The sequence below is a fragment of the Lutjanus erythropterus genome, chromosome 11, assembly GCF_056507025.1.
Source record: "Lutjanus erythropterus isolate fLutEry1 chromosome 11, fLutEry1.hap2, whole genome shotgun sequence".
NCBI classification, from domain to species: Eukaryota; Metazoa; Chordata; class Actinopteri; order Lutjaniformes; family Lutjanidae; genus Lutjanus; species Lutjanus erythropterus.
This window is the reverse complement of record NC_139327.1, coordinates 20,174,568-20,198,497: the sequence shown is the minus strand read 5'-3', so window position 1 is coordinate 20,198,497 and position 23,930 is coordinate 20,174,568. Positions and strand designations below refer to the sequence as shown.

The 23,930-nt window shown below is 42.8% G+C and overlaps 1 protein-coding gene and 1 long non-coding RNA gene across 2 annotated transcripts; one reads left to right on the top strand and one right to left on the bottom strand.

Annotated features, from left to right (window-relative positions):
- trpc6a (transient receptor potential cation channel, subfamily C, member 6a) lies at positions 1-23,765 on the top strand. The gene is made up of 14 exons (XM_084731207.1): positions 1-140; positions 2,199-2,527; positions 4,273-4,405; positions 5,272-5,572; positions 7,163-7,348; positions 8,211-8,375; positions 8,472-8,709; positions 9,416-9,643; positions 10,059-10,323; positions 11,548-11,743; positions 12,401-12,601; positions 22,691-22,750; positions 23,303-23,378; positions 23,481-23,765. Exons 1-14 carry the CDS (start codon positions 1-3, stop codon positions 23,606-23,608), a joined length of 2,646 nt encoding a protein of 881 aa, XP_084587333.1. The 3' UTR covers positions 23,609-23,765.
- LOC146318997 (uncharacterized) lies at positions 21,177-22,483 on the bottom strand. The gene is made up of 4 exons (XR_014771601.1): positions 22,303-22,483; positions 22,095-22,229; positions 21,966-22,024; positions 21,177-21,440 (listed from the first exon to the last, which is right to left on the bottom strand). It is a non-coding gene; the product is annotated as an uncharacterized LOC146318997 (long non-coding RNA).
- Positions 23,766-23,930: the final 165 nt, after the last annotated feature.

Below are 23,930 nucleotides of genomic sequence, written 5' to 3'. Positions count from 1 at the left end.
ATGAACCACAGGCTGCCAGCGGGTCACCTTAATAGCCAACCTGCGGGTTACACCGACAGCCCCAGGGCGCGGAGCCGTGATAACCTGCTCATGTACGATGAGCATGAGTACGAGAACTGCTGCACTGGACGATGCCTCGGGTAAGTCCTTCATTTACATCCCCTACCCAGCCAGATGTGTAAGTAGTGGCCAGGTGTGACTTTGGCTTCAAGTTTTGTTAAAGTAATAGAATTATTGATAAAATGTAGTATTTTTACAGTATTTGTTTAATATTTTTTATTAATCATTTAAGTTATGCGAGGATATTTTGGGGTATTTCTGTGTTAAAATTTATATTTGAATATAACACAATAGAACAATTATATAATCAAGCATCCACTGTAGGTTCTCCTATGCCGACATATGCTGACATATGAAAAAGCTCACATGGTAGTTTTGTGTATGATTAAACATCAAGACAAGACAATCAGAGACAGAGTAGAGAGGTCATCACTTTGTCCTCCTGGGGGGAAAAATGGTACCTGTAGTTTTATGTGAAATAGCCACAGTTCAGTGCCTAAAAATTTTTTTCAAGATAAAACTACACATTTTAAAGTGGTCTTTTATTGTGGCCAAGTCCAAGTCACACCTCTGCAACAATCCTGCACCTCTATGTGCCGCACCTGTCAGGTGGATGGATTATCTTGACAAAGGAGAAGTGCTCACTAACAGGGATTTTGACAACATTGTGAACAAAATTTGACTTAGTTTTTTTTTACTTCAACTCATGAAAATTGAGAGCAAAAACAAAAAAAGATGTGTTTATATTTTTGTTGAGTATATATTGGTTTACATGCTTATCTCTATTCTTATCTATTTTAAGATTTTCCAAACTTTGTTGATTATAGTAACGTTTAAAATTAACACTGGGAAATAAGTACTGGTAATACTACAGATATAAAAAGGTCCTCATTTGATTTTGACAGATGATGTGTTTAACTGTATCAGCACTCTGCAGTTTTATATTTACTGGGTCAAATAATTTTTAATCTAATTCTATCAGAATATTCATTATTTCTCCTCAGCTCTTTTTAAAGGGTTTTTGTATGATTCTTTTCCCCAAAACTGTTCCAAATAAAAGCTTGAAGCAGATTGCTTGTGATGCTTTTAAAGGGACAGATTAGGCCCAAATTAAAATGAAATATATTTCCTCTGGCCTGTAGTACTATTTGTTCCTTTTAGATTATTTTGATATTCATCTGCTCATGGACAAGAGGCTTGTGTTTATGACAGCGCAGGATGTAAACATTAATGGCGTCTTCCTCAGCTGAGCTGTAACCTGTCGTCCATGAATAGATTTATGTTTCCTTCTCCTCGGTGATACTGTTGATAGGAGTGGTTTGGTAGAAAGGAACTATCCAGGTAATGATTTCTGGAAAGACACAATGTTGTTGTTTTGTTTGTTTTTTTTTTTGTTTTTTTTGTTTTTGTGGTATTTCACACACCACAAGTCGAGTGCTATCTTGTTCCATAATATTAGAAGGCAAAATAGCAAAAAAAAAAAAAAAAAAAAAAAAAACTTTCAGGCTTGTGGAGAAATATGTATTTTTGATTTTGGGGTGAATTGTCCCTGTAAGAGGGGTGAAAGCTGTATTTGTTCTTTTTGATTAAATCCTTTTAACAACATCCTAAGCCTTTGATATCAAATGTGAAACTGGGTCAAAAGTAACAGAAGAGTGGCTTCCAAAAGGCTTCATGTTGGTACACAGGTGTAACTACACTGACAACATGTCCCCACCACTGTTTGAAAGGGTCGACTGTAATCTTAGTCTTCAATTGCTTCCTCATATAAATTCAAGGCAGGAAGTCAGTTCAGAATCAGCTTTTCAGCAGTCCTTTGTTGATATTATTCAGCTCTTAAAGTCATTGATGCAGTTAAACTTTTCAACATCCAGCATTCATATTGCAATTTCTTGAGAAATTGTCACCTCTATTTTGTTAAAATAATGTAGTGAAAAACAAGCCAGTTTATATTACCATATAGAGTTAAGGTCAGGTTTATTTTGTCAGTCTGCAAAATACTGCTGGATTTCACAGGAAAACAGTGTTTCACAGTCTCACAAATAATGTAAATGAATAGTGACCAGTTTTCAAATAGAAAAAAACAGCAACATTGGACATTCTATACCATGTGTTTATGTCTCCTGTCTCTCTGGTAGCCACAGCAGCTCTGAGAGGCAGCTCTTGGCTCGTGTCATAGCTGTTAAACGACGCCAGGCTCTTCGTGGTCCTGCCTACATGTTCTCAGCTCCTTCGCCCAGCCTGTCCGAGGTTGAGCAGCGGTTCCTGGAGGCAGCTGAGTATGGCAACATACCAGAAGTGCGGCGCATGCTGCTACACATCCCTAATTTGAATGTCAACGCTGTGGACTACATGGGTCAGAATGCCTTGCAGCTGGCTGTGGGCAACGAACATCTGGAGGTGACAGAGCTGCTGCTGAGGAGGACGGATTTGTCCAGAGTGGGTGACGCCCTCCTGTTAGCCATCAGTAAGATGTTTGCATTTGTGAATGTGTGTATATAAGGGCCAACAATACTTTGAAAGCAGGGATGATAACGATTAATCAATTAATTTATCCTTAATTTTACCAATGATTGATTGAGGAAAGTGCTGACAATTTGCAACCCTAAATTCAGAGAAAGAGGTTGCACTTCAACAATGGGATTCTCAGTGGAGTGCTAAACCCAAAATCCAGTAAACAACTCTAAAATATTAAAAAGGTAGCACATCTCAGGTCTGGGAAGACAAACATTTATTTGGCTCACATCACATCATGTTTGTTTTTTGTGATGTGAGCCAAATAACTAACTGAAATGTGAGCATTTTGTCGATTTTTTGAATTTGCAACCCTAATTTAAAGAGTTAATCACACATGACAGAAAGCTGATAATGCAGGTCGTCCAGGGGTCAAATGTACAAAAGTGTAGGAGTGAAGATAAATCTACTCTTTAATCCCGAATGTATAAAAAACAAACTCTGAGCTCTCCTCTTGCCTGTGAATTGGTCCGCAACATCACCATGTGTCACTGCTGCATACAGGATGAGAAGCAGGAGTGATGATAAATCCGCTTTTCAATCCCAAAAGTTTGATACATGAACTCTGAGCACCCCTCCTGCCAGTAAAGGAGTCGGCATCTGGTCTGTCCCTGGCTCTCTCCCCAAAAGCTCTCCAGTGCTCAGCAGCTCTCTGTCGGCTCTGTGCCTCAGCTCTGCCCTAGGCCTCTCCACATCTGTATTTTCATACCAATAAAATATTACCTTCCCTCATTGAGGCTACTGGTAACTTCAGGCTGCAGATGCGCTGGATTCCACCATATTGCTCAGTTGTGTCGTTTCCTTGGCAATGCACATTCACAAATTTGAGGGGCGGAGCTTCTGAAGGAGCACTAAAGGGAGGGGTGTGTTTGTTTGGCTGTTGTGTCCAAATATCATTGTCTTTCTCTAAAATGACTCACCCCACCTTTAATAGAGTCAGTTTACATAACCTTTGTTAACTATTTAAACTGCCAACATAATACAAATACTAGACTAATAGCTCCTACACCTTCTCCTGACTGAGTTCTGTACGACTTTGACTTATCAGTTGCTCCGGTCTCCTGCTATGTCCTGTTGCTGGCATGGTTTGATGATTGGTCAAAGTTAGCTGATAATAGACCATGATAGATGGTTCATCCAATCACCTGTATTTTTTGAAAGTCCCTGCCCTTTTCCAATCTGTTTCCAAGGATAACTTGTCAGATGGTTCTGTGTCACAAACCATCTGATATGTCAGGTTAAGTAAAAAAAGAAAAAAAAAAGAACGGTTTTCACCAAGTGCAACTTGCATGATTCAACCAAATGTTCTCCACACTTCGTTGAGAGGCAGATTGTTTTGAGTTTTGAGTCAAATCACATGATCAGCTTTCTTCCTCAGAAGAAATTCTTCAGAAATTCTTTCCAAAAAGACAGTGATACAGTGACAGCAAAATGATACAGACTAGCTAGCTAACAAGCTACAGATACATGCATAAAATTGGACTGGTAGATTAAATTAGGGAGATCCTGACACCTGTAAAAGCACAGTTCCTTGTGAATACACATCTTATTTACTATTGTTCGAAACATAAAGCTCCAGTTTATTCAGCTGCTGTTAGTGGGTGGTGAGCGACATGAGTTTGGTGAGGTTACTGTTGAGCCGTCAGATACCAAAACACACCAACAGCTTTGCCTTATGTTTGTGTGTTTGTGTTGTAGGTAAAGGTTATGTTCGCATCACAGAAGCCCTGTTATGTCACCCAGCGTTTAGAGATGCTCATCGTCTGACAGCGAGTCCTGCTCAAGTGGACATGTTGGATGACTTCTATGCTTATGATGAAGATGGGACAAGGTAAGAGTACCTCCTGAATGCCCCTGACTGGATTTGTTTGGTGTTAGTCACATGCAAAAGCTTTTGGACTGAAGTTCAGATAACGTCCTATGTGGTTGTGTTTAAAAGTGAACCTGAGATTCAAACCATCTTTTCTTAAACCCACCCAAGTAAGTTTTGTTCCTAAACCTACTCAAGTTGTTTCTGTCTCTGCTAGGTATAAGCCTGAAGGCGATCATACGTGTGTGTGTGTGTGTGTGTGTGCGCGCGCGTGCGTGTGCGATCAGCGGACCTGTGTGCATTCATGACTGCACTGCATTTTGTTGAAAACCTTGAAAAACTTTTTTTTTTTGCTACAAGCATGCAAATTTCCTAAAATGTTGACCTTTTTCTCCAACAAACAAAAACAACAATATCTGATCTTTGTAAAGTCACAAGAATCAAAACTCACACATAAGGAGGAATCTGAAGTGGTGGAGGAAGCTGTGGTAGAAAGTGCATTGTCATAAATTTACACCTGTACAAATATGACTGGACATGAATAGTCAGCTGGTAGCCAAACAGCTGGTGAGCGAGCTATTGATGGGGAAGCATGATGCTAACAGGATGATGCAGTGTGATACATCTGCTAACTCTATGCTCCATTTGTGAATGTCATAATGTCACAGACATGTTGATTTTAGTTTGAACTCACTGATGAACATTGTTAAAGATGTCCACATTTACCTGTACTTTTTATTAGACCACTTGATATTGCTGTAGGATTCACAGATTAAGAATTTTATCGCAGTGTGACAGACTGTTTCCTGCACATATGATGATAAGGTTCACTTTTTTGTTAGAAATATTAATATTTTTTAAGTTTTTGTGCGTGTACATTCCCACAGGTTCTCCCATGATGTTACTCCACTGATCCTTGCAGCGCACTGTCAGGAGTATGAGATCGTTCACACCCTGCTCAGTAAAGGGGCTCGCATTGACCCTCCTCATGATTACTTCTGTGGCTGCGACTCCTGTAACTACCAGCAGCAGTTTGACTCCTTCAGCCACTCTCGATCAAGGATCAACGCATACAGAGGACTCGCCAGTCCTGCTTACCTCTCCCTGTCCAACGAAGACCCGGTGCTGGCAGCCCTGGAGCTCAGCAATGAACTGGCCATGCTGGCTGATATCGAGAAAGAATTTAAGGTGAAAATAATGTTAAAGATGAAAAACAACGATGTCAGGTCCAACAAGATGTGTCTGCCTTGCAGGGTTGAGGAGTAACGGATTACGTGTAACAGCATTACGTAACACAAAAAAAGGTGACTGGATTCCATTGGAGTTACAAATTAAAAAGATGTAATCAGATTACAAATATATTTTGTAAATATTACAACACACAACATTACTCTAATCTCAGTGAAACCAGTTTATCTTGCAATTAATTCATTATCTTGTCCTTTAGTCAAATCATGTTGTAAATGGGTGGAAACTTTGCAATTATTTTGTCTTAAAATCTGAAAAGGGGAACAACATCACAGCACAGTGACAGCTCTGCCTTCAGCTGTGAAAATCCAGTTGTCATCCAAGGACTCAACATCTAATTTACAGAAACATTTACAGACTAACCACAAACGTTCGCTACACAGACCAACCGCTAATATTAGCTACACAATCCAACTGCAGGATTAGGTTACTGACTTCATTCTTTAACAGATGATGAGTAATGGTATCAGAATACAGTTTTAAAGGAACCCTCCCAACCCTGTTGCCTTGTATACTTTAAGTTTCTGTAACCACCATTCCCCACTTGTTAGTGCTTCTGTGCATGTGCCCTGAAAACCACCTCAATGTCAAATACACAGAAACTATACTTACCACGTCTCTGCCAGCCAGCTGCCACGAAAAGCTGCCAGTAAACACAAGAACAGTTTATGAGCCTTGAAAGAGGAAACAGAACAGACGAGGCTCTAGATCTTGTAGTTGCTGTTGACATTGTTGTTTGACACGCATTAGGCTTACAGTAGGACAGTTTACTGTACTAGGGGTACTGTACAATAAATAAATGTCACAATCCAAATGCACTACTCACACAAATAACACTTTTCTTTGTATAACAACAATCTTGTGTGTCATTATTATAACCTTACAATATAAAGGATTAAACAGGAATTCCATGGAATCAAGTAATTTTTTTCATTAAAATAACAGTTCACCCCAAAATTAGTAATACATATTCTCCCTTTGGCCTGTAGTGCTATTTATTTGTCCTGATTCTTTCAGCGATTTTCTGAATTTTTGAGATATCAGCTGCAGAGATAGCTGCTTTCTCTCCAATATAATGGGACTAAATTGCACTCAGTGTTTAGTGTTGGTAAGATACTCCACCACTCAAAAGATAATCCACAGACCTTGTTGAGAGAAGACAGACATCTGTATCTGTATCTGTATAATAAGTTCTACATAAGTTCTTAATGTTAAATGAAGAACTGACTCTTGTGTTTGAAATGTTTGTCAGTGAGACTGACATTATTGCTTGTTTCTTTTTTCTTTTTTTTTGACTGCAATTTTCCTTAAAGCCTAGAAACACATTATATATTGATTTTTACTGCTGAGATGGTATTAGGTGGGTTGGACATGCTGTGGTTTGTTTACATAAAATGCTAGAAATTATTTTGTTATTGTTAAAGTGCAAGTGTAATAGTGACAATAACAAATTATTTCTACATGAATAAACCACAGAGTCAACACATTGTTTCACTCACAGGTGCACATTTATCCTCATTGTATTTGTAGAACGACTACTGCCGTCTGTCCAGCCAGTGTAAAGACTATGTGGTGGGCCTTCTGGATCTGTGTCGCAGCACTGAGGAGGTGGAGGCCATATTGAGCGGAGAAACTGACTCTGATGACAGCTATGAACCACCAGGCCGCCCCTCCCTCACACGGCTCAAATTAGCCATCAAGTACGAACTCAAGAAGGTTAGTATGACTACAAACAGGAAATGACACAGAGGCAATGGTCAAGAGATCTTGAAAACTGACTGATTTCAGAACTTCCAGCCAGCCACTTATTTCACATCTTGTCATTAAAATGAAAAAATCACAGTGAACATTTAATCAACTTGTTTATTGTTTGTCAAAGTTGTGTCCTTATGTCATAATGTAGCTGCAACAATGACTTACAAAAAAAAAGCCTTGATGAATTCAGAGACTTGAGACGTAAGATTTAAGATGTGAGACTGCTGCTGAAAAGTTTTGAGCTTTAAGCTCAGAGCTTTCAGGATGCGCTTATGTTGTAAGCAGTGTGGATTTGGTAGCTTCTTGGACTATTGTCTTGATGTTGCACATCCTTGAATGTACAGAGAGTTTTCAAAAAGGCTTCAGCTCTCAACTACATGATGAGCAGATGATGAGGCATGAACACTAACATGATACTTATCCACCACGACGAGAGACTAATTAATGAGGCTGAGAAGCGGTACGTCTTATATGATCCACAGCACCTTCTTTACAGGAATATCCTCAAAAAGGTCAAGGTTTGGAAGGAAAATGGGAAGCTGCAGGGAGTTACACATAAGTAAACTCCAATTATATAAAAACAACGCTGACTTAAGAAAATTATGTTATGAATAAATAAGTTAGACACTGAACTTACTCATCTGCGGAGAGAGAAATCAACAGGTGCTGCTGTGACATCACTCATAGTACATCTGGACATTTTTTTCTGAGTTTGCTTGCTCGCTGTATGGAAGTAGCGCCATGATGATTCTTTCCCTCCACTGGCTCATTCCACTGTTTTCTCTCACCATCTCATTTTCCCTGTAATGTATATGCCCTTCAGTTTGTGGCTCATCCAAACTGCCAGCAGCAGCTGCTGAGTATCTGGTACGAGAATCTGCCCGGCCTGAGACAACAGACCACTGCTATCAAATTGCTGGTGGTGCTGGCGGTGGCTATCGGACTACCTGGACTGGCTCTAGCTTACTGGATCGCTCCGTGCAGCAGAGTATGTAACATTTATGGTCACAAATGTCACAAACGTTTGATTTCCTGCAGGGTATTCTTTCTCTCATCCTCCTATTGTTTCATCTCTCTTGCTCAGGTGGGGAAAGTGATGCGGAGCCCCTTCATGAAGTTTGTGGCCCATGCCTCATCCTTCACAATCTTTCTGGGTCTCCTGATCCTGAATGCTGCCGACCGTTTTGCTGGCACCACGCTGTTGCCTAACATGACCCACCATCAGCACCCCGGAGCACCCCAACTTGACCCGCTGCTGCTCTACCGTATGACCACAACGCCCTTCACGTGGATGGAGATCCTCATCATTTCATGGGTCATGGGTGAGTGTCTGAAAACAGAACCCCTTCTCATTCCAGGTTGTCAAATAGGCCTCCCAATGACTTTGTCACAGCTCTCAGTGTTTCATACTGATGCACAAGGTACCCTTTAGTTTCTGTATGAGACGCTGCCGTGCTACTGTGAAATGATTGGGTTATGTTATGTCATGTAAGGTTAGGTTGGGTTTAGATTAGGCTATGCTACTTAGGGTTAGGTCAGGTTACACCACATTAGTTTCCATCCTGTTATGTCATGTTCTGTTACTAAATGTTCTATTACTTCATGTTCTGCTACGTTACATTTGGTAAGGTTAGGCTACTTTAGGTTAGGTTAGGCTAGGCTACCTCAGGTTAGGTTGAGTTCGGTTACAATAGGTTCTCTTCTGTTATATCATGCTCCATTATGTTACATTTGGTTAGGTTATGTTATGTTAGGTTGGGTTGGGTTAGGTTAGTCACTTAACACATGCAATGTTTTGTAACATTAAATAACGTTATATGCATTTTTTCGCGCTCTTTATACTAAGTCATCTGATGGATGGGTTTACATTGAATTTACTTGAAAGCCTGTTTTACCTTATACAGATGCTGAAGGGTACCTTGTGTGTCGATATAAGATGTCAAGTGATGTGAAAACCTGGGAATGAGAACTGTTCGAAAATTATCATGTCACCCCGTGCATTTCACTATTTGACTTGTGCCGCTGCAGGGATGATCTGGGCTGAGGTGAAGGAGATCTGGAGTCAAGGGCCGGGGGAGTACCTCCTCGAACCGTGGAACTTCCTGGACTTTGGGATGCTGGCGATCTTCCTCGCCTCTTTCAGCTGCCGCTTCGCCACTCTGAGACATGCTGACTTAGCCCAGACCTATGTACACACACACTACACAACACTGATTAATGTCACACTGCCGCCTGAGATACACTACTTTACACTGGGTGAGCATGCTCACACACCTGCACAGACTAACAGACCACCATCATTTACTTCATGTATAAACATTGTGTTCTACTACAGCTGAGATGATGTCTGTTGGCTTCGAACACTGAGCCAAACACCAGCAGTCTCTGTCTGAATTTTCTTGTTTTCATTTGGAAGTTAAAGAAAAACAGGATAAACAGACCAATTTTACACTAATCAAGTGTTCTGAAGAAAAATATAGGTAACAGTTGCTCAGTTCAGTGGTTCCCAACATCTTTAGCTTGTGAATCTGTAAAATGTGTATTTTTTTAAATCATTGGAGGCAGAAAGAGATCAATTTCATGTGCAAAGAAAATAGAGAGAGAATGTTTTCCCCTTTTTTTCTATCCCTATTATTATACTTAGTTTGTCACATATGTTCTGTTTTTGTAGCACGTATTTACTGGTTGCCGTCAGATCCCCAGCTGGTGTCGGAGGGCCTGTACGCGGTTGCAGTGGTGCTGAGCTTCTCTCGGATTGCCTACATCCTCCCAGCCAACGAGAGCTTCGGTCCACTGCAGATCTCATTAGGCAGGACTGTCAAGGACATCTTCAAGTTCATGGTCATCTTCATCTTGGTTTTCCTGGCGTTCATGATCGGCATGTTCAACCTGTACTCATATTACCTGGGGGCGAAGCAGAATGACGCCTTCACCACGTGAGACATTTACTGCACACAGCTGCATTTGTTCAAACATGCTTTTAGGTTTCCTTACCTTTCAGTAGCTGTGTATTTAATGTCATGGCAGTACTAAATTAATTTTTGTTGGTGCATCCCAGTGTAAACAGTTGCTTCAGATTTAGACACTAGCCCATAATTTGAACAATTTGTGGATCAAGGTTGGATTACCATCAATTGCAACATTACTTGGACATAATAACGTAATATTACAAAATTGGCCTTAAGGTGGGTTCTGTATATCATTTATTTCCTGATCCTAAAGCCTCATCCTGAGCAAGCACCTGTGCCAAACTCTAGCTTTAAAGTTAATCCAACTGTGGCCTTCATTTATTAATTTTGATTTATTCTTAAATATCTACATGAGAGTCAGATGTCAAAAAGCCTCAAGCTGGATGTTCAGAAAATCTAACCCAAAAGACAATGATAAATGAAAACATGAATGTCATAAAGCTTTGTTCACATTTTAATATTTTCTTACATTAAAAAAAAAGTGAGTTGTAATGCGGATAATATTCAAATCAGGGATTTTTATTGAAATATGCAGCTCAAGATACTTCAAAAGAGTAATGCCCAGCATTTTCTTACTATCACCCTTTAAAATTAAGCAGTTAGTGTGGGACTCCTTATCACAGGTTATGGGCTTTGTTTGGACATGAACTGTCAGCAGTGCAGCCAAAATTATTTTTCCTTGTCAGATTATTTAATTTGAGGCATTTTTAGAGGCCAGAAGAGGCAAAATTATACGAACAAGATGACAGAAAAGACAGAAAGAAAGAACCTACATGTCATATTTTTATCTTTTATATCCCTTTAGTCATGTTTTGACCCCTCAGATTTGACCCATTGCTTTATAAAAGCTGCAACTGCATTTTCACAGTTAATATATAGGAAAAGAAATATGATATAATGGATTACATATCTTAAGCATTTTTAGTCTCTGCAAGTTATTTTCATGCATAAGTAAAATTAATGGAAATATAGCAGCAGCTAAAAATGCATGACATGCTTTGAAGTTAGGGAGCAGTAACATAAACATAGGGCTGAACACTAAGAAAACTGCCTAAAAACCATTTTTGTCTTCCGTTGCTTTTCTCTCACAGCAGCTTTAAAGTTTCCGTTCTGATGATTAATGGTTTGTTTGAAGTCAAAAATAACTTTCCTCTCTTCTCCCCTCATTTCCTTCTGCGTGCGTCCGTCCAGCCTGGAGGAGAGCTTCAAGACGTTGTTCTGGGCTATCTTTGGACTGTCAGAGGTCAGGTCTGTCGTGATCAACAATGGACACAAATTCATCGAGAACATTGGTTACGTGCTGTACGGGGTTTACAACGTTACCATGGTGATTGTGCTGCTCAACATGCTCATCGCCATGATTAACAGTTCTTTCCAGGAGATTGAGGTTTGTCATCAAAAACAATCTCACAAAATACGGACAGTGGAATGAGAAGTGTTTAAATATTTTTCATCTTTTGGCGGGAGGAATGTAATTAAAGCTGCCTTCAAATGGGGTCACATTTACTGTGTTCACGAGTATAGTCCATATGAACACCCCGCTTATGAGGTATTCACAACCTAATAAGTAGAAATTTTCTGAAAGCCCTGAGTTCACAAGTCGTGTTCATGACTTTCCATGTTGTAATTACGAGTTCCATTTGAAGGCAGCATATATGAGCAGCTTATGTGCCTCATGTGTCTTTTCAGACTGTGACTGTCATGGCTTCTCAGTACTTAAATATTTCTGGAAGTTTTTCCATTATAACACAATGAGAGACTGGCTGTGAAAAACAAAGATTCATAAGCAATCACCCACAACATGCAAATATGGAGTGATGACCTTTTAAAATCATTAAAAAGTAAAAGTAAAGTACCAAAAGTAAACATGAAAAAGTTCAGGCTCTGAAATGGGCTTAAAGTATAAAAGTAAAAAGTGTCCCTCTGAAGGACATTTCTCGGGGCTAACTGAAAGTCATCTTTTCTCCACGGTCGAGTCTCCCTCTCTGTTTTGTCTTGTTACATCTTTTGTGTAATTTTCATCTTGTTTTCATCTTTTCTTTAGGACGATGCTGATGTTGAGTGGAAGTTTGCTCGGGCCAAACTCTGGTTCTCCTATTTTGAGGAGGGACGGACGCTCCCTGTGCCCTTCAACCTTGTCCCCAGTCCAAAATCTATGCTGGGACTGGCTACGGCCATCAAGTCCCTGCTCCTGCAGTATGTGGCCGGACACAGTGAAGAGAAAAGTGGGACACAGCTCAACCAGGTACCACACAATGTGGCTGGAGGGGTTAGTTGTAACGCTGTCAGTGAGACCAATCAGAAAAGTGCGGTGGTGATGTCATCAGTATCTTATAATACCATTTTTGTGATCACAAGAGAATTTGATAGACTTTTAATAGAACTAGACAGGGCACTGATACTCAGCCTTGTCACCAAGGCAACCCAAAATAATATTTGGACGTAACCCTTTTGTTACCACCAACATTTTGACAAGTAATTGGAATCTAATTACATAGTTTTTTTTTTACAGTAACTGTAACAGGTTAAAATTGCATTTTTATTTTAGAATGCAATTACATGTAACTAACATACTTGCCAAGCCTCCCAGTTTTCCCAGGAGACATATTTTCCTGCATTTCTCCTGATTTATGACAGATTTTCACATCTTTTTTTCCTTTTCATTATCACAACCCATTTGTGGCACTATGCAGCGTGTATAGCCTCACCTCTATGACTCCATAAGTCTACTGTTTCCACCCGGACAACAATACAGCCACATCAAACCAGACTTCCTGGAAAGAGAGCTTTAAAGGAAAGGGACGTGCATTTTGTTAAATCTTCCATGACTGTTTTATTGTAGCGGCAGGGTAACAATTTATTGCATAAATGAAAACTGATGAGAACTAAAAGTAAAATTAATTCAACATAAAAATACTGTTGCAGTGTACTTGCAATTTTGGTATTTTCTTCCTTATTTTCCTCCTTAAAAGTCACCAAAATGCAGGAAGCAAAGTCTCTGAAACTATAAAATATTTGGTTTGAATCCCTCTCTATTTTTGAGGTTTCACGGTTGGCAAGTATGGTAAGTAGTTACTCATCAGCGTAACTGCGAGTATCTTGTTAGAAATTTGTGGGAAATCTTGTCATAATTAGTGAATAAATTCTTCAGTTACGGACAAAAACAGGTTTTGTGAGATCATAGTGACCTTTGACCACCAAAATCTAATCAGTTCATCCATCAGTTCAAATGGTCATGTAATTTTCATGTAACGTGCAAAGTGTGAAGGAATTCCTTCAAGGCATCCTTGAGATATCATACGTTTTTCCACAGTTGTGAGTGACAGAGTTCCTTCATTTAAATTATTATGAACTGTTTCTTCTTTACTCTTAACTAAAGTTCTTTTATAAATTGATAGTGTGGATGGACCTCACCTACAGAATCTGTGATTGTGTTGTAGATGTTAAGTGAATGTTATATTTAAATATAGGACCAAGTATTAAAGTTTGAGAGATCAAGCATGAAAAACCACTGAGTTACTGATGCTGAAAAGTGTTGCTGCCATCCCCGGTCTCCTCATTATATGAATATTTATATATGTGTGACCGGGGAGAGGGGGTGTCTAACCCAAACCCCAGGCTACATAGACCCGACAACGCCACTCTGGGAATTTCACCCAGAGAATATACACTTAACAGGTTCAGACATCAGTTCTTAGAATGCAAATGAGGAGCAGAGACGTGCGTTTCAAGTTTAACTCGGGATAATTTATTAAAAATCAAGGCAAGTACTGGTGATATTAAGTCTGTGAAAAGAGAGGAGACTGTTATTTAAAAAATATAATTGTCTTTATTACAACCCCAAATGCTAAAATTCTAAAATAGTTGCAGGGGGTGCGTTACCAGTGCAGGGGAAGGAAGGGTGCCCACCCACGGGTTGGGGTAAGTGAGGGGGAAGATCAGGGTGTGTCACCACCACCACCAGTGTCAGACGCCTGCTCCCATTCACACTGCAAGACAAAAGCACGCAATATTTAGAACAGCAACTCAAAATGGCATGCAGTATAAAACCCAATGCTCACACTCACTATGAAAAAGGTACAGATTGGAGGCAGTAGTACATGCAAGAAGGAAGACCGGAGGAAACGGTGAGCCCTCCACCCAATCACCCACCACCAGCCGGGCCTAGCCACCCAACCAGCCTGCTACCAGTATAACACCCAGCAACTCACAGCCCTTGGGCAGTGGTTTAGCACAGATAAAAACAACAGTAAAAGAACCTTATTAAGCTCCAAACAGGATACTCAACTAATAACCTTACACACAAAGTGATCATAAGAAAAAAAATAACAAACAAACTCAAACCAAAATACAGCACAATACCCACTACTGATTCTAAGGCTATCACACAATTAAATACGGGACAAGAACAGCAGCGGTCACAGGGCTCCTCCTAATAAAAACAAACAAAAAAAAAGAAACATTACAGACTGCTACAAGGGCAAAATAGGCTCTTAAGAGCTATGCTGCAGTACCTCGAGCACACAGAGTGGAGCTAAATTCTCCAGAGATCGTCGCCAGGTTAACCCCGTCCCTGTTACAAAAAGTACGCATTAGTACTTGTACTATGTATATTAGTTATGTTTTATGAAGCAGGGGCCTACCTTCTAGCTGCGAGTTTACATAGGTAGCTGGGCACCATAGCACGCCACACGTGCCGGCCTACGGGTGCACGGTACAAACACAGTTAGAGAGCTAACGCCAACGCCGGCCAGCTCAGGTGTACCTGCGAACTGCACCTGTGGGGAGGCCAGGGAAACCCTATTCAGTACATGCAAAAAGCGCAATACAAAAACCTCGTAACAAGCATACCTCAAGCTGATGTGCACCCTTCACAGCAGTCACGAATTCTGGAAATGGCGAGACAGCGCTCACCGGGCTGCCTACCACTCCCTTTAAGGGGGAGGCTAGATTGAAAACAGCTGTTGCCCGGTTACTTCCTGCCTCCGCCTACGGGCTGGAACAAATGGGGCGGGGGCTCGCCTCACTACAATCTACCCCCCACTTTCTATCGGCGTCCCGACGATAAATAAATGCCGGCTAGACAATTAACTCCCAGGCCTAAAACTAGCAGACATTACCTGACCCAGAGACCTGAGAGGTTGCAACCCCTATCCCCCTTCCTGCTACTGTCATAGGGAGGTTGTAAGGGTTGGTATGCCTCCCTGCTGTCCCGCGCTGACTTCTACGGAGGGGGACTACGTTTGATTCAGTACTGCTGGTGCCTTCCATAGGTTCAGCAGCTTCCGTGATTGAACAAGGGAGCTCAATGACAGTGGACTCTTCTGGCCTGCATTGCTGGAGAGGAGAAACAGGTGAGTCAGGAGCAACGGTAGACATTCCTTCCCCAGCTGGCAGGGGAACAACCAACCACTCACCACCCTGGTCCTCTTGTCCATCACTGGTGGTGGTGGGTCTCACTGCCTTCATCTGATTTGGCCTACAGGGGAGAGGACAGGTTAAGGGGGCTGGTCGTAGCAACATTCGATGGACATGCTTAACTCTTCCTGGATTATCCAGAGGTGCAATAGAGTACACAGCTCCCCCATCAGGTGGGGCTTTCACCACCTGGTATTTTGTGGGGCACCAAACATCTTGAATCTTCACCCTGCCTCGAGCCTGATTGTCCTGCAAATAGACCACATCACCCTCTCTCAATCTGTTGTCAGAGACATGTTGGTCATGCCTCTCCTTCCTGAGGCGGGCTGCTGCTTGAATCCGGTCCTTGGCACCATCGAATGCAGTCTGGAGTCGCTGCCGGTGTTCCCGTAGCCAGTCACTAACTGTACCCATAGCTGGTTCCCGAATCCTGCCAAGGAGGAAGTCAACAGGAAGTTGGGGTTCTTGACCAAACATTAAGAGGTATGGTGACTCACCGGTGGTCTGGTGGGTGGTGGTGTTATATGAGAAGGTTACATGTGGGAGGTAATGAGGCCAATCCAATTTTTTTGCAGGTGGTAGGGTCTGCAACAGGCCATGTAGAGTCCTGTTGAATCTTTCGCACTGACCATTCCCTTGGGGGTGGTACGGGGTGGTGTGGGTCTTTTGCACCCCATAAAGGCTACAGAGCTGCTGGATCAACTGGCTCTCGAAGTTCCGACCTTGATCAGAATGAAGCCGTGCTGGCACCCCAAACCTGTAGAACCATTCCCGAACCAGCACCCCTGCCACTGTGGAGGCTCTTTGGTCCCTTGTTGGCACAGCCTGTGTGAATTTTGAAAAAACATCTGTCATTATTAGGACATGTTCTCTTCCATCACGAGCACGTTCTAATAAAGAAAAGTCAATGGCCAGAATCTGATTGGGGCGGGAAGCCAACAGGTGGCCCATAGGCGTTTTCACATTGGGATGTACAGGTTTGGCGAGGGCACAACGATCACACTGCTGACACCAGTTCTTGACATCTTGATACAACCCTGGCCAATAACACCTTTGCCTTACCAAATCAGTTGTTCTTTCCACCCCCTGGTGGCCATGCCCCTGATGTAGCTGTTGGAGGACCTCTTCCTTCAAAGAGACAGGTAATAGCAACTGATAAACCTCTTCTCCACCATCTGGTCGCAGGGTGCGGCGGTACACCAGGCCATCCTTTTCCACCACTCTGTCCCATTGACGCACTAGTTCTTGCACAGGCCTTGTGAGGGTCCGGCGTTCCATCTTGTTGGGGGCCTGGTTACGGCGCCAAAACTGGAGGAAGGGGCCCAACACCGGGTCTGCGTGTTGGAGGGCGACAAGGTGGTCAGGTGAATACGAGGGGAGGACAGACATAGACAGTTGTGTCACCTGTAGTGGGTCGTTAGTCTCCTGACATCTCAGAGACTTGGGGAGAGCAGTTCCAAAGAGGGCTGCCTCTAGGCCTGGAAGTGCATAGGGGGTTTGGTGCTGCCGGGAAAGGGAGTCAGCATTAACATTGGAGCGACCTGAGCGGTAGCGAATTGAGAAGTCAAAAGCGGCGAGCTGGGCAGCCCACCGCTGTTCTGTTGCACCCAATTTTGCTGTGTTAAGGTGGCTGAGGGGGTTGTTATCTGTCCACACTACACACTTTTGGCCGAGCAAATACTCACGAAATTTTTCAGTCATGGCCCACTTTAGTGCCAAGAATTCAAGTTTCATGGAGCTGTAATTGGGCATGTTTCTCTCTGACCGAGTCAGGGCTCTGCTGGCATAGGCTACTGGTCGTATTTTGCCATCCTGCTCCTGTGACAGCACTGCTCCCAATCCACTGAGACTGGCATCTACTTCTAGAATGAAGGGTAGAGAAAAGTTAGCATAGGCCAGCACAGGGGCACTAACTAACCTGGATTTAAGGGTGTGGAAGCTCTTTTCACACTCACCAGTCCAAGACTCCCCAAGTAGTTTCCGGGATGCTTTCTTTGTACGAGAGTCTGTTAGTTCAGCAACCAGGCGATTAAGGGGGGCTGCAATTTTGGCGAATCCTTCCACAAATCGTCTGTAGTAACTAGCAAAGCCCAGGAATGACCTCAGCTCTGTCACACTGGTGGGCCTTGCCCAATCTGCTACCGCTGAGATCTTCCCTGGGTCTGTAGACACACCCTCTTTTGAAATCACATGACCTAGGTAGTTTACCTGTGTTTGAAAGAAGCAGCATTTCTCCAGCTTTACTTTCAACTTTTCTTGTTTCAGGCGGGACAGCACTGAATCAAGGCGCTCAAGGTGCTCATCTACTGTGGAGGAGAAGACAATCACATCATCCAGATACAGTAACAGGGTCTGAAAATGTTGAGCTCCAAAAATCCTTTCCATTAGTCTCTGGAATGTACCTGGTGCATTACAGAGGCCAAAGGGCATGCGGTTAAACTCAAAGAGACCAAAAGGAGTACAAAAGGCCGTTTTTACCTTGTCCTTCTCAGCCACCGGCACCTGATTATAGCCACTTGCCAGGTCCATCGTTGTGAACCACCGTGCGCCAGACAGAGCATCCAAGGACTCCTCTATCCGAGGTAGGGGAAAGGCATCTCTGCGAGTCTTGCTGTTCAGCTGACGGTAATCCACGCACATGCGCAGACTGCCATCTTTCTTCTTGACCAGGACAATGGGGGATGCATAGGGGCTGCAACTTTCTCGAATCACCTGGGCCTCTAAGAGCTGGTTAATATGGGCCTTCACAGAATCATAATCGGAGGGAGGAATTCTCCTAAACCTTTGTCGTACAGGCACCTCATCAGTCAATGGGATTTCGTGTTCTATGAGATTAGTACACCCCAAATCACCTTCAAAAGCTGAAAACACAGACTGATGTTTTTTTAGAAGGGACCGTGCCTTAATTTGTTCTTCCTCTGACAGGTTGCCTAGATCGAGAGAGTCAATAGGGTCTAAAATGTTGCTCACCTGGCCTACCTGAGAACCAACAGTGGCCACAGCACTCAACCCCTCTGGCTCCTTGGTGACCTCACTGATGCCTGCAGGTAAGCTCACTATCTGGGCCTGGTTCAACAGCCCTAGGGGACAACGAGGGGACAGTTTAGTGTCAGTAGTCCCAACGTTCACCACTGGGATGTACGCAGTACCTCCCTGTACTGTGACCATGGCTGGAGATACTAGCAAACCTGGGGGGAGGGCATCATGGTTAGCAAAAGGTTCAAACAAAGCAGCATGAGAAGAAACAAAACATTTTTGGGAACAAGTTGATGCCACCAACTTTACCGTCCCCCCAGGAATGTAGACTGGCTGCCTCCCTCTCACCCTGGCAACTCCACTGGCCCGTACTGATGTTCTGACCTGGGCCTCGTGACACTTCTGTAAAGCTCGTTTCCAAACTTCTGGAGCCTCTTTCACGAGCGGGAGATCAAAAAGGGTTGAAGCATGTTGGCCAAACAACTCTGCATAACATTCACGAATCACGTTCATGCCTAATACCCCGGGAACATCAGTGTCAGAGGACCCCGGAGGGTCCTTTACAATCAGAATTCCCCTTTTTGAGATGACTGTACCCAGCACAGCAACATCAAGCTCTACGTACCCCACATATGGAATGCTGAGTCCGTTTGCTGCTTTGAGCTGTAACCAATGACATGCATGAGGAGCCTTGCTAAAATGCTGCTGGAAAAAGGTCTCCCTCATGGTGGAGACCATAGATCCTGTATCAAGCAGACATTTTACCTCTACCCCCCCAATAGATACTTTAACATGTGGACAAGGACTCACAATTTGAGAGAGAGATCGTTCATCTATGGAACCCTGAGGGTCTGAGCCTGCACTGCCCCCTTCTGAATTGTGGCTCTGCAAAACAGAGGGCATTAGTTTTCCGATGGCTGATATTGGAGAACTGCCCCTTGCGTGGGGTGAAGCTGGGGTCGCTGAGCCTGAGGAATAACCCTTTCATTGTCACAATTTCGTGCAAAATGGCCTGGTTGCTGACAACGTCTACAGATTACAGGACCACTACTATGGGGCTGAGGCCATCGCGGGGGGTTCTGTAATTGTGAAAGGCGCTCAGAAAGTTGATTAAGTTGTTCTTGTTGTTTCTTTAGCATTTTTTTTAACTCAATCATCTCAGAGGGAGGTGGTACGCCATAAACTTTATCGGGCATTCTAGATGTATGGGTTGCACAAATAGAGGGGACTGAGAAGCTGCGTGGCCTACCTTCTGATGGTCTACCTTCCCTCTCCCACCTAATGGCCTCGCTCCGTACATCAAGAAGTGTGGCCCCTGGCTTGTCGCGGACAACCTGCTTGAGAGCCCGGCGAAGGTCTGGATTGTTAACATATTCAACAAACTGATCTCTCAATAAAATAGCAGAGTTTGGTATAACCTGAGGGGCATTTCTCATTATTTTCTCCATTAACTCAAATAAAGCATGGGAGTATTCTTGTAGTGACTCACCCTCTACCTGCTTCCTGGAGAAGAAATCCTTCTGCAAAGTAACATAGGACAGTGAACACCCATACACTTCCTGCAGGATAGATAAAACCCTCTCAGGATCCTCACGATCGTGCCTAGGCCTGTATTTTATCTCGTCCTTGGCAGATCCCTCCAAGTGATCATAGATAAAATATGCCTGGTCTATTGGCGCTAGGTGTCGGGCCCTCATGCTAGCACGCACCTCCTCAACCCACTCCACTATACCCATACCTACATCTCCGCGAAACACTGGACATTTTCTCTCTCTGGGGACATACAGAAGCCGTTCAGCAGCTACACCCCTAGGAGCAGAGGACCTGGGGGGGTCAGAAGCAGAATCAGAAAAGGGGTTAGCAGTAGGGGCTCGAGCTACAGCGAGCTCCTGTACAAGCTGTTCCTTTTCAGCCCTGAGTTGTATCACCAGATCTCGCAAATCCTGCGGATCCTCCATATCTGTGAAACAAAGTCAGTTTGTGACAGGAAGCAACGTCTGGTGAACAGGTGCACGGATCCTCCTCCAAACCAGACGTGTCGTTGGTTGCACAGTCTCCAAGTCAAATCCACAGCCAACTGCTGTTCTTGTCCCACTAACAGAAAGCTACCAAGTTACAGTTCAGAAATCTCAATTCAGTAGTGCATATATACACAAAACAACAAATCAAGAGAGACAGGAACTAAACCAACTGCCAGGGGAAAAAAAAAGAAAAAAAAAACAAAGAAGAAAAACTGGAAAGACACGTCTCTGCTTTACAAGTCCTGCCGACAACGCCAGATTGTGACCGGGGAGAGGGGGTGTCTAACCCAAACCCCAGGCTACATAGACCCGACAACGCCACTCTGGGAATTTCACCCAGAGAATATACACTTAACAGGTTCAGACATCAGTTCTTAGAATGCAAATGAGGAGCAGAGACGTGCGTTTCAAGTTTAACTCGGGATAATTTATTAAAAATCAAGGCAAGTACTGGTGATATTAAGTCTGTGAAAAGAGAGGAGACTGTTATTTAAAAAATATAATTGTCTTTATTACAACCCCAAATGCTAAAATTCTAAAATAGTTGCAGGGGGTGCGTTACCAGTGCAGGGGAAGGAAGGGTGCCCACCCACGGGTTGGGGTAAGTGAGGGGGAAGATCAGGGTGTGTCACCACCACCACCAGTGTCAGACGCCTGCTCCCATTCACACTGCAAGACAAAAGCACGCAATATTTAGAACAGCAACTCAAAATGGCATGCAGTATAAAACCCAATGCTCACACTCACTATGAAAAAGGTACAGATTGGAGGCAGTAGTACATGCAAGAAGGAAGACCGGAGGAAACGGTGAGCCCTCCACCCAATCACCCACCACCAGCCGGGCCTAGCCACCCAACCAGCCTGCTACCAGTATAACACCCAGCAACTCACAGCCCTTGGGCAGTGGTTTAGCACAGATAAAAACAACAGTAAAAGAACCTTATTAAGCTCCAAACAGGATACTCAACTAATAACCTTACACACAAAGTGATCATAAGAAAAAAAATAACAAACAAACTCAAACCAAAATACAGCACAATACCCACTACTGATTCTAAGGCTATCACACAATTAAATACGGGACAAGAACAGCAGCGGTCACAGGGCTCCTCCTAATAAAAACAAACAAAAAAAAAGAAACATTACAGACTGCTACAAGGGCAAAATAGGCTCTTAAGAGCTATGCTGCAGTACCTCGAGCACACAGAGTGGAGCTAAATTCTCCAGAGATCGTCGCCAGGTTAACCCCGTCCCTGTTACAAAAAGTACGCATTAGTACTTGTACTATGTATATTAGTTATGTTTTATGAAGCAGGGGCCTACCTTCTAGCTGCGAGTTTACATAGGTAGCTGGGCACCATAGCACGCCACACGTGCCGGCCTACGGGTGCACGGTACAAACACAGTTAGAGAGCTAACGCCAACGCCGGCCAGCTCAGGTGTACCTGCGAACTGCACCTGTGGGGAGGCCAGGGAAACCCTATTCAGTACATGCAAAAAGCGCAATACAAAAACCTCGTAACAAGCATACCTCAAGCTGATGTGCACCCTTCACAGCAGTCACGAATTCTGGAAATGGCGAGACAGCGCTCACCGGGCTGCCTACCACTCCCTTTAAGGGGGAGGCTAGATTGAAAACAGCTGTTGCCCGGTTACTTCCTGCCTCCGCCTACGGGCTGGAACAAATGGGGCGGGGGCTCGCCTCACTACATATGTATACATATTATTAATCCACTCTCATCTTATGCAGTATCAATCAGAGAACCATGATACCTGGTAGATCTTTAAAGGCAGAGCCTGAGCACCTCCCAGTGGTGTTACTGCTGCACCACATGTTGCACCTCAGACTTGCAGTCAAGTTTAACCTGAGAAATGTCACAATTATATTCAGTAAAATTAATTTCACTTTACTCTTCCAGCTCGGAGTGGGCAAAAGTTCAGCTTCATTCGGTGCTTCGAGCAGGCCAACCAGATATCAGGTAGGTTTCACAACATTTTTGTTTTAGGAATTAGGTTTTATATATAATACAAACATGTTAATGTAGCAAAATAAGAATTTCCTGAAAAAATCATTCTGGATCATAGATTTTTTTTTTTTTTTTTATCTAAACTATGGTGACCAGATGAGAATGGGTGAAATTTGGGACAGGGAGTTTGAGGTGGACATTTCATGTCAGGAATCTTTAAACAGAATAATTCAGAATATAATTTATTGTTAATATTATGAATATTAGTTCCTCATGGATTCTGAGGATGATATGAAGCACAGTGTCCTGGCATGGGAGACAGGTGTATGACAGTCATTTTAAATGTCTTTTTAGCAGATAAGATTGTCATTAAGCTGCAGAAGCACACAAACACTCAGTTATCTGGTTTAAAACAGGTCAGATCATATCAACAATCATTACAATTCAATAAACAAGTGAAAACACAACAACAATGCTGCAAGACATTTTTGATAACTGAAAGCAGTCAGTTGTTAACTGCATGTATTCAAACAGTTTGAGTACTTTTTTGATCTCTGGTTGCAGAAGATCATGAAGCGACTGATAAAGCGTTACATCATCAAAGCCCAAACAGACAGAGAGAGTGACGAGATCACTGAAGGTAAACTCAACAGCATGATACTGAAACTTAACTGAACTTGATTTAAGTGATGCATCCATGTCCAGTCTTGTCTTTCATGCCTCTGTGTCTGGTTTTGTTCAGGTGAGCTGAAGGAGATCAAGCAGGACATCTCCAGTCTGCGGTACGAGCTGCTGGAGGACAAAGCACAGAACATGGAGACGCTGGACGGACTGTTGAGGAGGCTGGGAGAGATCAGTGTACCTTCATAGTGGTGCTGCCAGTCATCAAGACGTGTGCATCAGACTGTACAGCTCTAAAAGTTTAAGTCCCTGTTCTCCATCATTGACTGTAGATACAGAATTAACACTGATACCAGCAAATAAGAATGTATGTATGTGAATATATAATTAAAATATAGCTTACTAATTGCATGATTATGTGTCATTTTTAGGTTCACAATGCACACAAGGGACAGGTAGACAATAAGGAAGAACAGAGGGATAAAAGTAAATAAATTACATTATATAAAAATTAAATAAAAAACATTCAGACACAATAGAGTTGTATATACGCAAACTACTTTAAAACATA

What these genes read in the sequence shown, in the direction of transcription:
- trpc6a (XM_084731207.1), top strand. Translation starts at nt 1, where the DNA reads ATGAACCACAGGCTGCCAGCGGGTCACCTTAATAGCCAACCTGCGGGT. An exon ending in GTTCTTTCCAGGAGATTGAG is followed by an intron (nt 11,744 to 12,400) that starts GTTTGTCATCAA and finishes TCTTTTCTTTAG; the next exon opens with GACGATGCTGATGTTGAGTG. An exon ending in GAGTGACGAGATCACTGAAG is followed by an intron (nt 23,379 to 23,480) that starts GTAAACTCAACA and finishes GGTTTTGTTCAG; the next exon opens with GTGAGCTGAAGGAGATCAAG.